Genomic DNA, 25,501 nt, shown 5'->3' with positions numbered 1-25,501 from the left:
GGGGAGAGGGGGCAATAGAATTCAATGGAATATTGGGTGGAGGGGTGTATGGAATTCCTTGGAAACTGGGGAGAGGGGATCTATGAATTTCTATGACATTCTATGGAATTTGGAGGGAGGGGTCTATATAATTGTGTGAAATTTAGAGGGAGGGCTGTCTATGGAATTTATGGAACAATGAATGACAATATTAGTCCGTGAATTCATGGAATTCTATGTAATTTATTAGAATTCTATGGTATTTGGGTGAAAGGGATCTATGGAATTCTAAGAAATTCTATGTTTTTGCAGTGAAGGGATTTATGGAATTCTATGGGATTTGCTGGAGGGGGTCTATGAAATTGTATGGAATTTGGGGTGACAATCTAAAGCTGTGGGTTAATGGAATCCTGCAAAATTTGGTGGAGGGGTGTGTGTGTGTGTGTGTGTGTGTGTGTGTGTGTGTGTGTGTGGAATTGATGGAATTATAGGTGACAAAATAGTGCAGTGAATTAATGGAAATCTATGGAATTTAATGGAATTTTAAGGAATTTTGGGGGAGGGAATCTATGGAATTTAATAGTATTTGAAGGAAGGGGTTATAAAGAAGTATATGGGATTTGGTGAAGGGGGGTCTATGGAATTTTATGGAATTCGGGGTGACAATCTAAAGTTGTGGATTAATGAAATTCTATGGAATTCATTGACATTCTATGGAATTTGGGCAAAGGGGATCTATGGAATTCAATGGAATTCTGTGGTGTTTGCAAGAAAGGGGTCAATGGAATTTTATGGCATTTGGTGGAGGGGGGGTCTATGTAATTGTATGGAATTCGGGGTGACAATCTAAAGCTGTGGATTAACGGAATTGTATGGAATTTGGTGGAGGGGGTGTATATGGACTTGATGGAACAATGGGTGACAATATAGGGCAGTGAATCAATGGAATTGAATGGAATTTTTTGGAATTCTATGAAATTTGAGCGAAGGGGATCTATGGAATTCAATGGAATTCTATGGGATTTGGTTGAGAAGGTCTATGAAATTGTATGGAATTCGAGATGGTAATCTAAAGCGTAAATTAATGGGATTGTATGGAAGTTAATGGAATTCTAGTAAATTTGGGGGGAGGATCTATGGAACTCAATTGCATCTAAAGGGATGGAGTCTATAGAATTCAATGAAGAATTGTACTGAACTTGAGGTGACAAAATATGGTGGTGAATTAATGCAATTCTATGGAATTTGGTGCAAGGAATTTACATAATTTAATGGAATTCTAATGTATTTGAATGGAGGAGATCTATGGAATTCAGTGGAGTTTAGGGTGACAATCTAAAGTTGTGGATTAATGGAATTCTATGGAATTTATTTCCATTCTATGGCATTTCGGTAAAGGGGATCTATGGAATTCAATGGAATTTTATAGTATTTGCAGAAAAGGGGTATATGGATTTTTATGGGATTTGGTGGAGTGGGTGTCAATGGAATTCATGGAAATATGGGTGACAATATAGGGCAGTGAATTAATGGAATTGCATGGAATTGAATTAATTTCTATGAAATTTGGGAAGTGGATCTATGGAATTCAATTGCATTTGAAGGGAGGGAGTCTATGGACTTAAATGGTATTCTATGGCATTTGGAGGGAGGGGGTCTATGGAATTCTATTGAATTTGTGGTAACAATCTAAAGTTGTGGATTAATGGATTTCTATGGGATTTGGTAAAGGGGGTATCTGTGGAATGAACAGGGGGTGACAATATAGGGCAGCAAATTAATGGAATTCTATGGAATTTTGGACGGAGATGCTGGCATTCTACTATTATAATTCTGACAAGATAGGGCAATGAATTAATGGAATTATATGGAAATTGGTGCAAGGAATTCATGGAATTCAATGGAATTCACATGTATTTGAATGGAGTAGATCTATGGAATTAAATGGAATTCAATGGAATTCTATGGGATTGGGTGGAGGGGGTGTCTATGGAATTCTATGGAACTTGTGGTGATCATTTTGGGAAGAAAATTAATGGAGTTCTATGAAATGGAAGGGTTCTATGGAATTATATGGCATTTGAGGACAGGGGGTTAATGAGACATGGAGAGACTTGGGTGGTCTGAATTCTCTGCTAATTAAGGTAAAGGAGTTCTATGGAATTCTATAGGATATGGTCAATGGAATTTTGTGGAACTTGGGGTGATAACCTGTGATGGTTCTTTCAAATTTTGGGCGGGGTATCCTTAACATTTTATGGGAGTTGCAGTGGAGGAATCTATTGAGAATTTGGGGTGACGATACACAGAATTCCACAGAATATAATTAAACAATCCACAGAAATCACTGTTAGCAAAAATGTGTGTAAAAATGGGCAGCAAACAGTTAAAGATTATTCCTGGAGGCTGAAAGCGTAATGAAATTAGCCAAAATCTACAGTAAACAGACACTCGGGGTGGCAGAACGTGCAGAGCTCTGGCTGCTGGGATTCTCTGCAAATCTGTGGAGTTTATGTGTGGTGTGCTGATATCCCTCATTGGTGAACTTCCACCCACCCACAAACACACACATGCATGCACGCACACAGCCAAATCAAGTTCCCAGGTCTTTCAACCTGTCTAATCACGGCTGGAGGCAGAGTTTCTGTGTGTGTGTGTAGTTCCTCTGGATAGGTTTCAATAATGTGCTTGGAGAAAAAATAATTCAGGCATAAACGCTGGTGGTGTGACTGAGGAACTCGCCGTTAAAGAGACCATTTATTCATCACCTCTTCATCCGAGTTACCCAACCATTCCCACACAGACACACACACACATATACAGTCCAGTGTGATTAAAGAATGCCAGGAATGCCCATTAACAAAGGACATTTCATTTACGCAGCACTAAGCACATGCAGTATGACTCCGTACCTGAATATGCCGCACTGTGAAGATGACGGGGTCCGACAGGTACACTTTATTACTGTCTTTGTTGATGGCCGCCGTTATAATGGGAGAGTTGACGATGACAGAGTAGTTGGTGTTTAACGTCTCGCTGCTGAACTTCACGCTGGCGTTTTCAGTGGACAGGTATGAGCCCAGATGCTTATACAGGACGAACGCCATGCGGATCTCACCTGAAAAAAGAGAGAGAGAGAATTTTAGTTACGTTTCTCCATGAACTGAATGACAATATATAATAATAATAATAATATATATATATATATATATATATATATATATATATATATATATATATATATATATATATATATATATTATTAATATATATATATTATTAATATATTATATATAATATATATATATATATATATATATATATATATATATATATATATATATATATATATATATATATATATATATATATATATATATATATATATATATATATATATATATATATATATATATATATATATATATTATATTATACGGGTCACGTGTTGTGCCAAACTATCGTGCCAAACTGTTCTAAGAACACTTCGGAGCTGTTACGGTTGTTTCTCCACTGAGCCTGGAATGGCGCAGCACGATTACAAACCGCATGATTACAAAGCGCACTAGTCATCAGACATTCACAAGTAAACTACACTACATTTAACATAAAAAATGAAACTTTTTTTCTGCTGCGCATCGAATATTGACACGCCTAACATCATCGATGTCCACAATCCACAACATTCTATATCCATGCACCAATTTGTAGACTCTATGAAGAACGAGGAAATAATTGCACTATTAATTTCAAATCCCAGACTGCTTGTTTTGTAATGTATTGCCGGCTTGACCACCTGAAGGACGGTTACGGCATCCTGTGATGTCAGCTGTCACCGTAGAAAGTCTAATCTTTCTTTAAGTTTTTGGACTTTGCTTGAAAGCTTTAAGGAGTGCGCTGTAGCAGTCCAAGGTACTGTTGTATGATTTAAATGATAGCCTATAGATGCAACAAACAAGTCAAATAAATCAATAAATACAATCAATATGGATTCCTAAATGTCGGTATTGCTTTTACTAAAAAAAAATATATTTCAATACGTTTTGACAAATGTTTTATAAAAAATAAAATGAACAATTTTCAACACTTCATCTATAGGCCGTTATACGATTCAGTTAAATATAAGTTGGACATGGCCGTGTTTCAGGATTGTTGCTTTTTGTTCTTGGTGAACTTTAATATAGCTACTAGGATAGGATTTTCTAAAACGTCAAGCAAGAATTTGTCTATAGGCCGTTACTTATGAAAACAAAAAAATAATTACAATAACAAAAATAAAAAGATTAAATATAATTTATTTATATACAATATAATAGTCCTTTAAATGTTTTGTATCCTGCTACTGTGTGTGTTGCTTCATATTCGTTTATTAATTCACTTGCTGAATTCGTTATTTCATGTTTGAATACTGAAACCAATAACAGCCATCGCTTAAAGGGTAATATTTTACCATAGAAATGTAGTATTTTTTTTTTCATTATCAACTTTCGATATAAAACCGCAGTGTAATTTAATTGATTATTAAAAATGAAATAAAGTGCTATATTTTTTATTAGTAAAAGTGCCCGCTCACTTTTGACGAGGCTTGCCAATAAAATAATTTCCGCCACTATAATACAAATAAACTATTATTGTTGCTTCATCATTGTTTATTTCACATTACATTTTGGTCATTTTCCCTCCAAATAAAATTTGCCCAGAGCCGCTCAACCTATGACCTCTAAATAAATACCGGTGACTTTTAGCTATATTTAGCACCCCTATATGAGAGAGCGGCAGTGTTTAGTCACGCGGTTGTTTTCGCGTTTACACGAACATGAAAAAAATAGTTTCGGCCTTTATTTTAATTTAATTGAACAAAGGGAGTCGTTTACATTGCGTTATCAAGGCAACTACTGATTTGTTTAGTGTGACGTTCCAAAGAGCTTTGTTGCAGCCTGACAGTGGAAAATGAAACCGTATCCGTGCTGTCTGGCCCGGTTTGGTACTGAATGGAACAGTTCAGCTTAAAGAACAGTTCAGCACGATAGTGGAAAAGCCGCTAATATTGCTTCTTAGGGATGGCATGGTGGCTCAGTGATTAGCACTTTGGCCTTACAGCAAGAAGGTTGCTGGTTCGAGTCCCAGCTGGATCAGTTGGGTTTCTGTGTGAAGTTTGCATGGTGGCGTGGGTTTCCACCGGGTGCTCCGGTTTCGCCCTCAATCCAAAGACATGAGTTATAGGAGAATTGATTAACTAAATTGACGTTAGTGTATGAATAAATGAGAGTGTATTGGTGTTTCCCAGTACTGGGTTGCAGCTAGAAGGGCATCCGCTGCGTAAAACATATGCTGGAATAGTTGGCAGTTCATTCCGCTGTGGTGACCTCTGAAATGGAGACTCCGCCGAAGGATAACGGATGAATGAATGAGGCTCCTTAATGATAGTTTTTCAGCATGAGAGATTGAAGAGGCGCTCGACTGGAGATCCGACACCTGCTTAAGCCCTTACAAGCCAAAAGCGACAGAGTAACAAAGCAAAACTCGTTAAAATCCGCCGCTGAACATGTCCTGATGCGCTTGTGCTGCTGTTTTTTTTTAGTTCACTAAAAAAGACTTCTTCATTACCACATCACAGAGCGCGCCGACGCCACCTCAAGCTGATCGAAGCCCTGTTTCAGTCGTTATATTAGGAAAGGAGCAATGAGGCGAAATAATGTGAGCTTTGATTAGATGGGATTCAGCAGATCACCTAATGAATGCATAACACCCATAATGCTTTGTTCCTCTCGGCGGCACTCACCCATAATGCTTTGTTCCTCTCGGCGGCGTTTACTGAAAGTCACAAAGGTTTTTTGAGTGTTGGAGAAAAAAAAACTCGAACCGCAGAGTCGATTTGATTCAGCGTTTATTGAAATGTCATTAGCGCTTTACTGCCTCCTTTGACAGAGCTACGGTTCTGCTCATTATTTCTGCATCTCACTCGCTTTTTTTAGTGTGTGTGTGTGTGTGTGTGTGTGTGTGTGTGTGTGTGTGTGTGTGTGTGTGTGTGTGTGTGAGAGAAAAATATCAAATAACGCCCCTCCGTAGAGTCTGGGATCACCAACTTACAAGAACACAAAACTATTTTCCTGATTCCTGTTGATGGGGGGTTCTGTAACCGCTAGGAAAACCTCTGATGAAAGAAACTGTTGAGGATCCGCACTTATTAGCCTATTATTGCTTTCTGGCAACTAAAATGTTGGACATTCTGAGATATTCAGAGTCAAACAATAAAAAATTGTTCAATTTAATACTTATGAAAATTTTCATTGGTTGTAAGCAGAGCTGTGCAATACGACTATATACTCACAGGCCACTTTAATAGGCACGCCGGGTTGGACCCCATTTTGCCTTCAAAACTGCTTTAATCCTTCATGGCAGAGATTCAACAATGTACTGGAAATATTCCTCAGAGATTTTGCTCCATATTGACATGATAGCATCACACAGTTGCTGCAGATTTGTCGGCTGCACATCCATGATGCCAATCTCCCGTTCCACCACATCCCAAAGCTGCTCTGTTGGATTGAGCTCTGCTGACTGTGGGGGCCATTTGAGTACAGTGAACTCATCGTCATGTTCAAGAAACCAGTCTGCGAGCTGTGGCGTTGACACCATGCTCAATTGGTACTAATGGACCCAAAGTGTGCCCAGTAAATCTCCCCCACACCAACACCACCAGCCTGAACCGCTGATACAAGGCGGGATGGATCCATGCTATCATGTTGTTGATGCCAAATTGTGAGCCGAGCATCCGAATGTGTCAGCAGAAATGGAGACTCATCAGAGCAGCAACGTTTCTCCAATCTTCTATTGTCCAGTTTTGGTGAGTCTGTGTGAATTGTAGCCTCAGTTTCCTGTTCTTAGCTGACAGGAGCGGCACCCGGTGTGCTCTTCTGCTGCTGTAGCCCATCCGCCTCAAGGTTGGCCGTGTTGTGTGTTCAGAGATGCTCTTCTGCAGAGCTCGGTTGTAACGAGTGCTTATTTGAGTTACTGTTGCCTTTCTATCAGTCTGGCCATTCTCCTCTGGCCTCATCAACAAGGCATTTGCGCCCACAGAACTGCCGCTCACTGGATATTTCCTCTTTGTCGGAGCATTCTCTGTAAACCCTAGAGATGGTTGTGCGTGAAAACCCCAGTAGATCAGCAGTTTCTGAAATACTCAGAGCAGCCCGTCTGGCAGCAACAACCATGCCACATTCAAAGTCACTGAAATCCCCTTTGTTCCTCATTCTGATGCTCGCATTGAACTGTCTTGACCATGCCTACATGCCTAAATGCATTGAGTTGCTGCCATGTGATTGGCTGATTAGAAATTTGTTGGACAGGTGTTCCTAATAAAGTGGCCGGAGAAGGTATATTATATGTCGTTTTAAATTATGCTCTATTGTTTGTTTTGTGGTGTCACAAAATACATCGCTTAAGGGTAATTTTATTTTTCTCATTTATATGAGCGCATTAATACATGTTATTATGGGAAAGCATGGATAACGGCATGAGAAAGTTGCAATGTTGCAAGTACAATGTTTTCATTGATTCATTTTCTTGTCGGCTTAGTCCCTTTATTAATTCGGGGTCGCCACAGCGGAATGAACCGCCAACTCATCCAGCAAGTTTTTACGCAGCCGCAACCCATCTCTGGGAAACGTCCACACACATACACACACACTCATGCATTATGGACAATTTAGCCTATCCAATTCACCTGTACCACATGTGTTTGGACTGTGGGGGAAACCAGAGCACCCAGAGGAAACCCACGCGAAGGCAGGGAGAACATGCAAACTTCACACAGAAACGCCAACTGAGCCGAGGTTCGAACCAGCAACCCAGCAACCTTCTTGCTGTGAGGCGACAGCACTACCTACTGCGCCACTCCCTCGCCCAGTACAATGTTTAGATTTTGCATTTGTTTAGTGTGTGTTTATCATTAGTTTTTTAAATGTGTTTAAGAATATGGCTAAAATACAGTATAAAATTTATTAATTAATTTAATTTACAGAATAGGTACAATATCATGACATATATCATTATCAGGATCAGGGCCGGCACGTTCATAGAGGCGACCTAGGCGGCTGCCTAGGGCGGCAGGATAGAAAGGGCGGCATCCCCCACACTACCCTCACCACCCGCGCCCAGTTATTTCCACGTCTAGGGTGGCAGAATAAAGAAGGCGGAGACCGCGACACTATCCTCACCACCTGCATACTCAGTTATATCCGCGTCTAGGGCGGCAGAATAGAGAGGGCGGCATCCGCGACACTACACTCACCACCCACGCCCTCAGTTATATCCGCATCTAGGGCGGCAACATAGAGAGGGTTGGGGTTGAGGGTGGCGTGACCGTCATTTGCCTAGAGCGGCAGCTCAGCTTGCAACGGCTCAGGATGTGAGATGACTTGTATAATGATACGGGAGATTTTTGTCATATCACCCAGCGCTAGTTGTAATATTAATTCTGTTATGGTCTGTGTGCTCATACCGTTTCTGCCGTGCTGTTTGAGGGTGTTTGCTGACAGGTGGATGGCGTTGCCTTGACCTCCAGTCTGTGGAAACTTCAGATCGGGGAGATTTCCATCTGTGCTCATCCTCGCCACCTCCAGCTCTGAACACACACACACACATACACACACACACAGAGTTAATAGAATAATCCCGCAGTCCTTAACAGAGCTCAAAGATATGATAGAGGTGCTTTCAGATGACAAATCAATAGTATAATGGAAGTGAATGAGGACTGGAGAACTAGAGAATGAAAATCTCTCGTGTGCTTCGTCTGAGGAATACATCTACATTTAATTCTCAATTCCCTGAAAGTCCTGACATTCACCCAAGGTCACGGCGCTCATGAGCAAACCATTCGTTTAAATGAGCTGATATTCTTCTGTGGAACTTGTTAGATTGCAAAATCAGTCTGAATGAGCTGTTCAAATGTGTCCAGTTCCAAAACTAATAAGTGCACTGGATGTGTGTCAAGACCTTCCTACCCACTGATACAGCCACCCACGACTTCATCTACCTGTAGAGGACTAGTGTGGTTTTTGGTGCACTGTGGATGATTATTTTGTGCATTGTTTAAAACCACTTAAACTCTGCAGACCCGGTACCGGGTCCGTGACGTCATCGACTTTCGCTTTCAGATTTAAAGGGCTAGCGTTGCACCAGACCCCCGTAAGTGGTGTCGTTTGAAAATGTGGAATCTATATTTTATGCACATATGCATCACTTTGGTTTTTATTCTACTGTACAAAAGTTATTTACACTTAAATACACAGTATTTTTGGATACCTGAGCTGGGTATTGAACATTGGTTCATTTTCATATTTTTTCATATGACACGTGTACAAGTTATAGCTCATATGAAAGTTCTTGCCGGTGCTCATACGGTTCTAGCATTCTTTTTACTGAATTATATTCATATGCCAAACAGTTGCCGAATGAATCGCGGTGTTTCCATGGTGCAGAAGTGAAAACAATACATTTATGATCAAGAAGCAGCCCCAGATAGCACAGACAGCTGTCATCTCTCACCTTATGCTGTGCGCTTCAGGGCCATTCTCCTCTGTTTTTGAGCTGATGTGCATAAGTAATCTTTTATATGTCTGATGTGCTTCAAACACAGTGAATTATGTTTGATCAAACAAAAGAATAGTGAAACATGTAAACAAGGATCGGTCTCTGTGGCTTGTACAGCACCTCTCATCAGTTGGAATGCTTATTAACTTGGAAAGTTTATTCGCGCTGCAGTCGTTCAAGTTAGTGTCAGTCACAGCAGGCTGTCATGTACTGTTTGTGTTCGGTTCACTGAATCACGCATGCGCAGCATTATCTGTTCACCGCTTCTCAGTGTACCGTTCTAATAACTGAATAACTCAGTGTATGCTGGTTTATTTCGAGTCAGAGGACATATCAGGCATGTTAAAAAGTAAGTAGTTTGTAGATAAGTGTCGATGTTAATCGAGATGTGAATCATTTCAAATGATTCAGTTTGATTTGGTGAATCAGCTCAACCAGTTCAGTTCAAAACGAAGAGTTCGTTCACGATCAGGATCACTAGTACAGAAATAAAAGCCATTATTGGACACAAATGTGTTAAATTAATACTTTTAAGTGTCTACTCGGGTCGTATTTAATGTGGTCACCGTGCCGCTGTCATGTCCAGCCATTGTTTTTGTTGCGGGAGCAACAGTGAGGATGACTGAACTGGCTTGATCTGGCCAACAGCAGCAGGATTACAGAGTCTGAGGTGTCGTATGGGTCACACAACGGCAGCGTGAAAGTACAAAGATTTACATCTAAAAGGCTTACATTAGGCTTATGTATTAAATACATTTACAAAGACGAAAACGAAGAACGTTTTTGCTGTAATTTTAGTTAGTCTCCGTTAGTTTTTTTTATGTACACAATATTCAGTCAGTTTTAGTTTTATAAAAAAAAACGGTCCCACTTTATATTAAGTGTCCTTAACTACTATGTACTTACATAAAAAAATAAATACAATGTGCTTACTGTGTTCATAAAGTATTTGAGAACACTTGTGGTGCTCTTGAGTTGGGATATGGGTTGGGTTATGGACAGGTTTGGGGGTGTGGGTAGGTTTAAGGGTGGGTTAAGGTTTAGGGAATGGTCAGCAGTGTATTTACAAATGTAATTACAGAAGTTAGTTACAGATGTAATTACATACAGGTATTTAATCAAGCATAAGTACACAGTAAATACATGTATTTACACAATAAGTACATTGTAACAAACTATTAATTAAGCCCACTTAATATAAAGTGGGACCAAAAAAAAACTCTTGTTTTTATTTTTATTTCAGTTAACTAAAATTTAAATTTTAGTTTTTGTTTTTTCGTTAATTTTCATGAACTATAAATAATCTTGAAACACAGCTACTGATTCATCTGACGCATTGTGAACTACATAAATGCATGACATCAATCTTGCGGAGACATGTGAAATCACAGATTTGCATATTTGAGTCTGCAGTTTAAAAAACCAAACCATTGAAAAGCAGAAAGAAACACTCGCGGTGAGATTCAGAGTATGAACACAGCAGATCTTCAGCAACAACAGACGCAATCCTGGCCATTCAGAAACATCCCTCTGTAAATCCCACAGCATTTACACAAAACACTTATCACCAGCAAATTAACATTAAAATTCCCAGCAGCTTTCCACCGCTGCAGGTATTTGCTCCGACAGGACAAAAGCCGAGCGATAAAGAGCAGTGGGCGACTGAAGCTTGCAGGAAATACTTTTCATTCTTCCAGCGATTGCGCAGAAAAAGGCTTAAAACTGGCAAACAGCGGGCCGAGACGCTGCTGTGCCTCCAGAGAAATCAAAAGCCGGTTTAAATAACACGTTAATCACCCGAAATCTGCTCACCAGATTATGAGTGTGAGGACAGACACTCCAACAAACAAACACACACACACACACACACGCTCGCCTTCAGAAAGAGAGGAATCTGCATACAAAGGAGCGTCGGTTCTTTAAAGCGCATTATATTAAAGCCGAGGAGGAGGAGGAGGATAACAAGCACTTCAGGGTGAGTTGGCACGAGATGAGCATCCATTCCCGCACACAAACAGCCTTTTATTTCCCCAAACAACTGTGTCATCAACACTAGCATCAGATGGCAGCGCCGCTAATCTGCTCTGCAGTCTCCACATGGAGCAGCGTTGGCGCTCGCTGTCGCCCTAAAGGGGGAGTTTGCACACAAATCCACACGCTGTCCTTGTTCTTCATTCATTCTGAGTCACTTATTTATCAGGGGTCGCCACAGCGGAATGAACCGCCAACTATTAAAACATATGTTTTATGCAACGGATGCACTTCCATTCGCAACCCAGTACTGGGAAACACCCATACACACTGTTATCATAAGCGAATGCACCGTGAGGTAACAAGACTGTGTGGTGCAGTGGTTAGCACAGTGGCCTCACAGCAAGAAAAGGATTCGTCCACCTCGCTGGACAACATAGATATATGCACTAGATGTCGCCTGGCCTATTGTTGTCTCATAGATATATACACTAGATAACGCATAGGGACCCTGAGCATGCGTCAATAGCGCCGCCACATTGGTACAGTGCTCCCAGGACAAATGTCATTCAACCACATTAGTCAAGACAGAGTTATTACGTGAAGATGCGGGACTTTAGTGCTGTCTACGTGTGTAGTAACGAGCAAACAAAGAAAACAAAGCACAAAGGCAGAACATTTCATAGGTAATATTAAGTTTTCTGTTTTTGTATGTTCTGAACTTTTGTGCTAATCAGGTAACGTTATTGATGATAACCGACTCGCACTAAACACTCGGCTTATGCTAGTTTTGTTGAATAAAATCAGCAAACAATGCAAAAGAAATATGACAACGAGATGCTGCGCTGCCAGAAACTTGTATTATTGTCGGATAACGTTAGTGAAAGAGTCGTTCGGGGGATTCATTCACAAACGAATCGCTCCCTCCGTCAGTATGAGCAGTGAAAGCAGGAGAGGAGCTGTGTTTCAGGACATGATTAGATCAAGTTTCACAGGCAGGGTGGATAGTACATTTCTGTACACACAAACACAAGCTTTTTGTCAGGAATGCCCGTGCGGTCACTGATCCATCAATGTAGAAAAGTGATGGAAAATTATAATTTTCGTAATTAGAAAAGAAAAATTACACACTAACATCCAGGAAAACTCCCGATCATAGATATATGTGTGTATATGTGTATATCTCTGGCTTTGGATGGCCACAGTCCTCCGCTGTAACTTTGGTCCCGCATTCATTTCAAAGGAGCGCTACCCTGTAGCAAGATGGCGGCGCTATTGACGCATTCCGTCCAATAGACAACAATAGGCCAGGCGACATCTAATGTATATATCTATGTTGTTGTCTATTGTACGGAATGCGTCAATAGCGCCGCCATCTTGCTACAGGGTAGCGCTCCTTTGAAATGAATGCGGGACCAAGGTACAGTGGAGGACTGTGGCCATGCAAAGCCAGAGATATACACATATACACACATATATCTATGATCGGGAGTTTTCCTGGATGTTAGTATGTAATTTTTCTTTTCTAATTACGAAAATTATAATTTTACATCACTTTTCTACATTGATGGATCAGTGACCGCACGGGCATTCCTGACAAAAAGCTTGTGTTTGTGTGTACAGAAATGTACTATTCACCCTGCCTGTTAAACTTGATCTAATCATGTCCTGAAACACAGCTCCTCTCCTGCTTTCACTTCTCATACTGACGGAGGGAGCGATTTGTTTGTGAATGAATCCCCCGAACGACTCTTCACTAACGTTAGCTGACAATAATACAAGTTTCTGGCAGCGCAGCATCTCGTTGTCATATTTCTTTTGCATTGTTTGCTGATTTTATTCAACAAAACTAGCATAAGCCGAGTGTTTAGTGCGAGTTGGAGCTGCTTTGCCGTATGGTGAATGCAGTAAGTGACTGTTATCATCAATAACGTTACCTGATTAGCACAACAGTTCAGAACATACAAAAACAGAAAAAACTTAATATTACCTATGAAATGTTCTGCCTTTGTGCTTTGTTTTCTTTGTTTGCTCGTTACTACACCCGTAGACAGCGCTAAAGTCCCGCATCTTCACATAATAACACTGTCTTGACTAGTGCTGTTGAATGACATTTGTCCTGGGAGCACTGTACCAATGTGGCGGCGCTATTGACGCATGCTCAGGGTCCCTATGCGATATCTAGTGTATATATCTATGGCTGGCCAAGACTCAAAGGTCCGAGTCAGTAAAATGATCCAAATTTCTTATCAATGAAGAGAAATAGCACGCACAACCACATGGACGTCACTGACTGCATGTAAAGCAGCGGCTCTCTGTGTGTTCCACTGAAGACAGACTGCAATCTGGGTCTGAAATGACAGGAGAGTGCATAAAAGACTGCGATTTCAATTTGAGCTGATCTATTCCTTTAAGCCAAGGCTGATTTTCATCTCTGCCGCCCCACGGGCCAAACAAACCCTATAACGCCGCAAACCAAGCCCATCAAACTGGGCCTGGAGGTCTGCTAAAGGTGTCAGCGGCCGCAGATTCATCACCGCGCAGCACACGCACACACGCATAAAACCAGCCTCGTAAAAGCAGATCTTCAGCTGGGACTCACAGAGCAGCTCCTCAGCCCTTAATATGAGGATAAAGAGCACAGCAGAGAGAGTAAATCCTGCTTCATTCAATCCCAGAATGCCAGAGTCTCCACTGAGAGACGACAGAGCCGCATTCAGGAGACTCCTGCACATCCAGGACTTCAGGAGGAGGAGGAGAGTCAGCTTTCATCAAGGAGAAACACACATGCAAACATACATACAAGGACACACACATGCATGCAATCATGAACGCACACACACCATATGTGCACACACACACATCACACACAAACACAGACTCACTTACACCATACACACTAATGCACTCTCATGTACACAATCACACAAACACATACTGTACACACAAATATTCACACACACATACACACACACACACATTCATTTACAGACAAACGCTGACAAACATACAGAAAATCACCCACACACACTCACAAACACCTATATGCTCAAACAAACACACATGAACGAAAAACACACACTCACACACAAACAAACCATGCACAATACACACACACATACACACCGAACATGCACACGCACACATAAACAAACACATATGCACACATGCAAACATGGAGACACACATGCATGCAATCATACACATACACACACACACACACACACACGCACGCACACACACATGCAAACATGCACGCACACCAACACACACATACACACACGTGCACACATGCACACACACATGCATGCAAGCATAAACACATATGCAAACACACATGCAAACACGCATGCAAACATACACATACATACACACACACACACACACACACACACACACACACACACATGGACACACACATGCATGCAATCTTAAACACACATGCAAACATGCACGCACACAAACACACACACACACACACACACACATACACACACACACACACACACATGCACACATGGACACACATGCATGCAATCTTAAACACACATGCAAACATGCACGCACACAAACACAAACACACACACACACACACACACACATGGACACATACGTTTGCAATCATAGACACACATGCAAACATGCACGCACAAGCACACTCACTTACACCATACAGATACCCACACACACACACACCCACATAAAAACCCACACAGACAAATATACACACACCATGCAGACACACATAAGCACAAAACACACACACACAAACACAAACGGACATGCCAGTACACACATGGGCAGATACACAAACACAAATACATGCTCAAACAAATAAAAACACACACTTTTACACACAGACACACACACACACACACACACACACACACTTAGCCAGACATTCTGACACTTTCTGTGCATTTACACACTCTGCTGTCACATCACTTCTCCTTCTTCTGTCTTTCTCTTTACGCGAGCGCATTACACACACAGATCCCCTGTTTTCTGTCGTGACACCCTGAAAGTGACAACATTTCTGAGAAATGAAGAGCGATCTCCTCTCATTTTCTCAGTTTCCACACTGACTGGAGTGGCGACTGTGTTTCAAAGCTGTTATGTTGGTTAACGTTTACACAATGATCTCGCTCAAGGATCAGATAATAAATCTGGAAATTAGGGATAACAGAAATCAGACCTGCCAACACTCCCGTTTTTCCCGGGACCCATCTCCCACCCATCTCCTGTAATGTTCTGTCTCCCGAAAAACTCCCAGAATTCCACCCCCCTACCCCCTCTTTCTGGCTTTTTGGTTCAGTCCCCATGCGCACCGAACCCAATGCGCAACCATCTTCATAACCTTCATAACTTATTATTCTCTCATTCATGCATAGTTCTGATAATGTGAATGCATGAACCGATAAACTGATCAGTAATGGGGACTTACGGATGTTTTCTGTGTTCTCCTGCACCACGTCTGTCTTCAGCAGGTTGTCTGCGAGTACGAAGGCGCCCTGCTCCACCGTGTCCAGCAGAATCGTAGCAGCCCTCAGCTGCTCTCCGCTCGACAGCTCCATCCACGCAGCCCGAGCCTGAGGCTGCAGCAGGTTGTTCACCGTCTCCACCATCGCCTGCAGGACAACAACCAGCCGTCAACGTGATGACAACATAACGGCAACATGATGACAGCATAATGATAACATCACATCAACATACTGACAACATCACATCAACATACTGACAACATCATATCAACATACTGACAACGTCACATCAACATATTGACAACATACTGGCAACACTTGGGTAGATCTCCGGACACTGGTGTATGCAGCAGTCAGTCAAAACAGCTACATTTCTACTCTTTATATTATTAATATTATAAATAATAATTTCAAATGAATAATTTCAAGCTGGACATATTTTTTGTAGTTACTGAACAACACACATAAGGTATTTAAAATGCACAAAACTATAGTATACAGTCCTATATATAAAGAGAGATGTACAATCATATAGTTGTGCAACATACAAGAGTAATTTCAGACAAAATTATTTTTATAAACCGTTTCGTATATATATACAGTATATATATAAATATATATATATATATATATACACAAGTTATGGACGGCGCGGTGGCCCAGTGGTTAGCACTGTGGCCTCACAGCAAAAAGGTCGCTGGTTCGAGTCCCAGCTGGTCAGTTAGTGTCTCTGTATAGAGTTTGCATGTTCTCCCTGTGTTGGCGTGGGTTTCCCCCACCGTCCAAACCAGCCTGACCTCACGAGGAAACGTAAGTATTTTACGTTTTGTCACTTTAGTGTCTAATTCATACGAATTTGTTCAGTTCAGTTGTACGAAAATGTACGAAAAGAGGCGTTGCACTCAACCCCATCCCTAAACCCAACCGTCATTGGGGGATGAGCAAATTGTACTAAATTGTACAAATTAGATCGTACGAATTCATACGAATTAGCCACTAAATCAAAAAGTTACGAATTGCTGTGAAATTTTTGTTGGTCCAAACACATGCGCCATAGGGGAATTGATGAACTAAATTGGCCGTAGTGCATGGGTGTGTGTGTGTGAGAATGAGAGTGCATGGGTGTTTCCCAGTACTGGGTTGTAGCTATAAAGGTATCCGCTGTGTAAAACATATGCTGGAATAATTGGTGGTTCATTCCGCTGTGGGAACCCCTGATGAATAAAGGGAATAAGCTGAAGGAAAATAAATGAATGAATGAATGAAGTATTTAGATAATAAATTATAAACTATATATATATATATATATATATATATATATATATATATATATATATATATATATATATATATATATATATATATCAGAGGTCGCGTTAACTGAATATTTTCCGTCATTGACTGATTTTTTTCAAGAGTGGCGGAAAAATCTGAAGGTGATTCGTCATTTTGATGGATTATGCTGTGGGGGATCTATTGTATTTGCTGCTAACTGTGATTCCCACTCCTGTCCAGTTGATGGCAATTGTCCTGGTTTTGTCTCCTCTTGTCACCACTGAGTAGTTGCAAAAACAGACGAACCTGCTAACACTCCCGTTTTTCCCGGGATTCTCCCGTATTTCAGACCCATCTCCTGCCGGTCTCTCGTATCATTCTATCTCTCGAAAGACTCGCGGAATCCATGCTCTTCGTCTTTTTGGTACAGTCCCCATGCGCACTGAACACAACGCGCAACCATCTCCATACCTGCTCTGCGCTTTTGAGTTTGCGTGCACCACACCTACCCCTCCCGCTCTTCACTAGCTGAAGTGGCTCTAGTAATTCCGGTCTCCAGTGTGGCAGCAGAACGCGGCTTCAGCCTCCAGAACAAAAATAAAACTATCAGGAAAAGTTGACTTTCGGAGGCAAAGACACAGAATTTAATGACAACTCCCTCTGCATCAGTCTCCCTTGATGCGTTTAATTACGCACATGCAAGCACCCAGTTCAGGTTGACGCAGGAGGAAAATATGAGTAAAGGCAGATAGGAGTTTTTATTTGTTTGTCAAATAAATAATTAAATAATTTAGCCTATATGCTCATTGTGCAAGTTCATTATTAAAATATGAATGAAAAAGCGATATGCTAATTAAATGATGTCAATAATAGGTTGTGACGGAATTTTTACCACCCTCTACAACAATGACAAAGTCTAACGCGACCTCTGATATATATATATATATATATATATATATATATAGATATAGATATAGATATATATATATATATATATATATATATATATATATATATATATATATATATATATATATATATATATATATATATATATATATATATTATTTTATTTATTTATTCATTCATTCATTTTCTTGTCAGCTTAGTCCCTTTATTAATCCGGAGTCGCCACAGCCGAATGAACCACCAACTTATCCAGCAAGTTTTTACGCAGCGGATGCCCTTCCAGCCGCAACCCATCTCTGGGAAACATCCACTTACACATTCACACACACACTCATACACTACGGACAATTTAGCCTACCCAATTCACCTGTACCGCATGTGTTTGGACTGTGGGGGAAACCGGAGCACCCGGAGGAAACCTACGCAAAGGCAGGCAAAACATGCAAACTCCACACAGAAACGCCAACTGAGCCGAGGTTCGAACCAGTGACCTTCTTGCTGTGAGGCGACAGCACTACCTACTGCGCCACTGCTTTTATATATATATGAAAAATATGTTTGTAGCACACTCCTGTCAATGTCAAAGAAGCAAAGTTAAAAAGAAGCAAATCCTCTTTAGCATGACTTTACGTCTAAACTGCTGGTAATAACATGACAGATGGTAAAACACACACACACACACACACACACATTTAACACCTGCCTCTGGGTTTCTATAATGCGGATATTAGTAGGCAGTGCTGTGAGACTTTCAGAAGAAGTGGACGCTCTGCAGAAACGCAGCTCCGCGCTAAAAGCTACAAATTGGGATGAGAGGCGTACAGCTGTGGTCCATCATCCAGCCTTTTAATAATGTTTAACTTCCATCATCAAAACCTCATCACTCGGCTCAACACCACTACCGCCAATTAAACATTTAAAAGGCTACAGGCGAAAAAAGCGCTTGGAATGCTAATAGGCCTAAACATGTGCAGCAAACGCTATAATAGCGGCGGGGAAACCTCCGTTCAGCCGTTTAGACTGAAAAGGGAAGGTCAGGAGAGATGAAAAAGACGTGGAGGTTTAGGAAAACGATAACTTTCACTCGCATCACAAAACTTTTTATGAAGAGATGCTGATTTGTGCTCACTTCAAAGACGAAGGCTGAAAGACCACTTCAGAGGAGTTTAAGAAACCCAAACTCACTGGAAATATGTGCCTCAGCCTACGTATCTGCAAAACGTTAAATATTTACAATTTCATTGCACATTTCAGATAACAAATCCACTAGAGGGCGCTGTTTAAATGTTATCAAATCTGAAATACGCTACTTAGGACACATTTTGCTGTGCGTTTAAGATGACAAATCCACTAGGGGGCGATGTTTTAATGTTTCCGAATATGAAATACATTACTTAGGGTACGTTTTGTTGTTCATTTCGGAAGAAAAATCCACTAGAGGGCACTGTTGCAATGTTTGCGAATATGAAGTTACTTAGGGTACGTTTTATTATACCTTTCGAACAACAAATCCTCTAGAGGGCACTTTTTCATTGTTTGCGAATCTAAAATAAGTTACTTAGGAAACATTTTGTTGTATGTTTCAGATGACAAATCCACTAGAGGGCGCTGTTTAAATGTTTACAAATCTAAAATACATTACTTAGGACACATTTTGTTGTGTGTTTAAGATGACAAATCCACTAGGGGGCGATTTTAAAATGTTTTCGAATATGAAATACATTACTTAGGGTACGTTTTGTTGTACATTTCGGAAGACAAATCCACTAGAGTGCACTATTTAAATGCTTGCGAACATGAAGTTACTTAGGGTACGTTTTATTATACCTTTCGAACAACAAATCCTCTAGGGGTCACTGTTTCAATGTTTGCGAATCTAAAATAAGTCACTTAGGGTACGTTTTGTTGTATGTTTCAGATGACAAATCCACTAGAGGGTGCTGTTTAAATGTTATCAAATCTGAAATACGTTACTTAGGACACATTTTGCTGTACGTTTAAGATGACAAATCCACTAGGGGGCGATGTTTAAATGTTTCCGAATATGAAATACATTACTTAGGGTACGTTTTGTTGTTCATTTCGGAAGACAAATCCACTAGAGGGCACTGTTTCAATGTTTGCGAATATGAAGTTACTTAGGGTACGTTTTATTATGCCTTTCGAACAACAAATCCTCTAGAGGGCACTGTTTCAATGTTTGCGAATCTAAAATAAGTTACTTAGGGTACGTTTTGTTGTATGTTTCAGATGACAAATCCACTAGAGGGCGCTGTTTAAATGTTTACAAATCTAAAATACATTACTTAGGACACATTTTGTTGTGTGTTTAAGATGACAAATCCTCTAGTGGGCGATTTTTAAATGTTTCCGAATATGAAATACATTACTTGGGGTACGTTTTGTTATACATTTCGGAGGACAAATCCAATAGAGGGCACTGTTTCAATGTTTGCGAATATGAAGTTACTTAGGGTACGTTTTATTATACCTTTCGGACAACAAATACACTAGAAGGCACTGTTTTAATGTTTGCGAATCTAAAATAAGTTACTTAGGGTACGTTTTGTTGTATGTTTCAGATGACAAATCCACTAGAGGGCGCTGTTTAAATGTTTACAAATCTAAAATACTTTACTTAGGACACATTTTGTTGTATGCTTAGGATGACAAATCTACTAGGGGCGATGTTTAAATGTTTCCGAATATGAAATACATTACTTAGGGTACGTTTTGTTATACATTTCGGAAGACAAATCCACTAGAGGGCACTCTTTCAATGTTTGCGAATATGAAGTTACTTAGGGTACGTTTTATTATGCCTTTCGGATGACAAATCCACTAGAGGGCACTGTTTCAATGTTTAAAAATCTAAATTACATTACTTAGGACACATTTTGTTGTGTGTTTAAGATGACAAATCCACTAGGGGGCGATGTCTGTCTGTCTGTCTGTCTGTATATCTATCTCAATGTCCTGTTATTGGTGAGTTTGGGTGTAGCAGACAGTGAGAGGTGTTGTAAATGAGCTGCAGTGTCACAAGAAACACTGTGATCTACAAGAAATCGTAATCGTCCTAAAAATAAGCTGCAGGTGAGCTGATCTTCTGCTCATCCTGACAGCAGACGCCAGTTTTCCTGACAGCTTCACCCTCATATTCCAGCAGAAGAACACGTGCGGAGCTCAGACCACAGGAAATGTGTGTGTGTGTGTGTGTGTGTGTGTGTGCGCGTGTTCTGACATTCATTCATTAATTTTCCTTCTGCTTAGTCCCATATTCATCAGTGGTCGCCACAGGTATGATCCGCCAACTGTTGCAGCATTTGTTTTACACAGCGGATGCCCTTTCAGCTGCAACCCAGTACTGGGAAACACCCAAACAAACTCATTCACACACAGACATTACACTACAGACAATTTAGTGGATCAATTCCCCTATAGCACATGTGTTTGGACTATGGAGGAAACCCACGCCAACACGGCGAGAACATGCAAACTCCAAACAGAAATGCCAACTGACCCAGCCGGGACTCAAACCAGCAACCGTGTTGCCCCTTTAAATGATGTTAAGAACTTATAAAACATGTGATCTGCAAATACAGTTTAAAAAAGAAGAAATAAAGCCGAGAGCGCATTCAGCAGACACGGCCTTCTCACAAGGATGAACAGAACATCGAGAATAATAGAGAGAATGCTGTAAAGCACAATATGAAGTTCTGTCTTCCTCACACACACACACACATACACACACACACACACACACACACACACACACACACACACACACACACACACACACACACACACACACACACACACACACACACACACATTCGGGTGTTTACTTCTTATTGTCCTCTGTGCATTTTCAGAGAGAGCAATATGAGGCGGCTGCTGTCGACACACTGCAGGAGAGCAGGAGGCGATATGTGTTTTTAAATTAGAACGTGTATTAAAAACACAATATGAGTTTCTTTCTGTAATAACTATCAGTGATCAGCAACACACACACACACACACACACACACACACACACACACACAAACACAAACACAGAGTTATAAAGCAGTCAGAGAGTCATTCGTATGTATGAGACGAAGCAGAGAGACAGAAGAATATGAAACTCACATTACCAAACACATACCCACACTCGCATACACACACACACACAACCTTAAGCATCGGAATTTGGTACTTGGTATTAGCTGCAAAAATCCAAATTCTGGCCAAATTGTGAGCCGAGCATCTGAATGTGTCAGCAGAAATGGAGCCTCAGTTTCCTGTTCTTAGCTGACAGGAGCGGCACCCGGTGTGCTCTTCTGCTGCTGTAGCCCATCCGCCTCAAGGTTGGACGTGTTGTGTGTTCAGAGATGCTCTTCTGCTCACCTCTTATTCGAGTTACTGTTGCCTTTCTATATTATTATATTATTATTATTATTATTATTATTATTATTATTATTGTTGTTGTTATTAATATTATTATTATTAATATTATTATAATAATTAGTGTTATTATTATTATTATTGTTTTTATTAATATTATTATTATAATTAGTGTTATTATTATTATTAATAATATTACTATTATAATTAGTGTTATTATTATTATTAATATTATTATTAAAATTTGTGTTATTATTATTATTATTATTATTATTATCAGTGTTATTATTATTACTATTATTATTATTATTATAATTATTGTTATTATTGGTATTATTACTATTGTTATTATTAATAATGATTTTGTTATTATTGTTATTATTATATGATTAACATTATTGTTGTTATTATTATTATTATTATTATTATCATTATTGTTTTAATATTATTATATTGTTATTACTATTATTAATATTATTTTCTATATTATTATTATTATTATTATTATTATTATTTATTTTTGATTATTTATTATTTTTGCAGTGTGTGTGTGTGTGTGTGTGTGTGTGCACAGGGATCTGTGTATAAACAGTGTGTGAAGGTTTGTTGTGTGGTTTGTTGCCGCTCGTGAATCGATCGTGGATAAAAAGCATCAATAGTTTAAACATCCAAAGCCATTTCCCCTCAGAAAAAACACACACTCCGCTCCAAAACACACACACACACACACACACACACACACACACACACATAAACACACACACGCAGGCTCTGCTTTCTGAGCGCAGCAGCAGAAATCTATTCCTGACTTCAGATCGGGTCGAGTATCGATCATCACTGTTATTAATAAGTCAAACACAGCAGCGGTGCGCACAAAACAAATATGATGTGAAACACACACACACACACACACACACACACACACACACACACACACACACACACACACACACACACTTCTGAGCTCTCAATGCAAACATCATCTGAGATACTCAGTCGACACAGAGCACACATACACAAACACACACAAATATGTGTTTGAGTGTGTGTGTGTGTGTGTGTGTGTGTGTGTGTGTGTGTGTGTGTGTGTGCGTGCGTGCGTGCGTGCATGTGTGTTTGAATGAGTGAGTAAAAAATGTGTGTATTTTTTAGTGCATTTGTGTGTTTGAGTGTGTTTGTGTGTGTGTGTGTGTGTGTGTGTGTTTGATTGTGTATTGAGCAACATACACACAGTAACAGAGCAGCGCACGTTACAGTCAGAAAGTAGTGAGTTATTACTGAGTCACTGATGATCTCTGAACAAACACTGATGAAGAGCAGCTCAGGATGGACACACACAGAGAGAGAGCAGTGCATGCTGGGAAGGGTGACACTCACGATGGAGCTGATCTGAGGCCAGCGGTGCTTTTTAAAAACACCTAAAACCAGTTTAAGATCCTGATTTTCGGCTTCAGCACATCTCCTAGAGCTAAACTGAAGGCACAGCCGCTCTCGCTGATGCAGAAACACAGCATTATGGGAAATATTTAGACCCTGAACAAAAGCAGATCTTCACCAATATTCAGATGAGCAGAATAACGGAGGATTCTTCTTGCTGTTGTTCTTGTGAAGGCTGTACCTGCAGACCACACTGCAGAACATGCTCTGATTGATATTTTTCATAATTTACATACTTTTGCAATACAAATCACATAATTCGTTTCAAACAATCCATCATTGTAAATCATTTCAGTTTTAATAATTTTGAATAAATTATATCTTTACTATTTATATAATACCTTATTAACTTATACATTAATATACATTTTTAAAATATTTTAATTTGTTTATTTTTAATTATTTATTTCTTTTATAATAGTATTATTTATTTATACTAAAAAACAAAATAATAATAAATAAACTTATTAAAATAAATTAATTAGTAATTTAAACATTTTTAAAATAATGAACAAATAATTTTTTTTTAAAATAAATAAACAAAAATTAATTAAATTAATTAATTTTCCAGAACAACCATGTTTTAATAGTCATAAAAATAATCTAAAAAATATATTTTTAAGTTAAAAAAAGTTTTAGGTTTTACAATAATAAATAAGTATATTATAAATAAATAGAAAAAAATTATATATATATATATATATATAATTAGTTAATTAAGATAAATAAATGTTTTATTACTATATAAATAAATTCACTGTACATTAATAATTTATGTTTTTATTTAGTTTTTAAATATACATATTTTTCAATTTATTATTTTATTTATTTATTTACTTTTGATAATATTATGTATTTATTATTATTTGAAAAATAATAATAAATAATCGAATTAAAGTAAATTAATTAAAACATATATGTAGTTTAAATAAATATATTGTAGTTAACCTTTTTCAAGCTAAATAATCATGAAAAAATATGTTTAATATAAATACATTTTATGTTAAACTATAAATAAATTTATTACATATTAATAAATAATTAATAATTCTTTATTTGTTTTTATTATATTTTGATTAATTAATGAATTTATAATATTTTTATTTATTTTTATATAATAATAATTATTATAATTATAATTATATTTTTTCTATTTTTAATATATAATTATATTAAAAATTATTATATAATTATTATATAATATAATAATAATATATAATAATTTATTTAATAATAAATAAATAAATAAATAAATAAATAAATAAATAAATAAATAAATAAATAAATAAATAAAAAATGTTCTAGAACAACCATTTTTTAAGTGAAATTAAAAAAATACAAATTACATAATTTGTTTTCAAACCATCCATCATTTTTAATCATCCCTGTTTTAATCATTTTAAATAATTTACTATCTTCAAAATGCAAATTTTGTCACCATTTTGGAGCACACTAGCTTACAGATATCC

General features: G+C 38.8%; 1 protein-coding gene across 50 annotated transcripts in view; it reads right to left on the bottom strand.

Annotated features, from left to right (window-relative positions):
* LOC101882941 (adhesion G protein-coupled receptor L3-like) overlaps window positions 1-25,501 on the bottom strand; it is a 404,581-nt gene that overhangs the window by 56,854 nt on the left and 322,226 nt on the right. For all 50 annotated transcript variants that reach the window (XM_073907696.1, XM_073907650.1, XM_073907653.1 and 47 more), the window contains 3 exons: window positions 15,992-16,175; window positions 8,483-8,605; window positions 2,892-3,097 (listed from right to left, as the gene is read on the bottom strand). In XM_073907696.1, coding sequence (XP_073763797.1) covers window positions 2,892-3,097; window positions 8,483-8,605; window positions 15,992-16,175 — 513 coding nt within the window. The remainder of the gene's footprint in view (window positions 1-2,891; window positions 3,098-8,482; window positions 8,606-15,991; window positions 16,176-25,501) is intronic.

Source organism: Danio rerio, chromosome 7 (genome assembly GCF_049306965.1).
Source record: "Danio rerio strain Tuebingen ecotype United States chromosome 7, GRCz12tu, whole genome shotgun sequence".
Classification (NCBI taxonomy): domain Eukaryota; kingdom Metazoa; phylum Chordata; class Actinopteri; order Cypriniformes; family Danionidae; genus Danio; species Danio rerio.
This window is presented reverse-complemented; position numbering and strand designations above follow the sequence as displayed.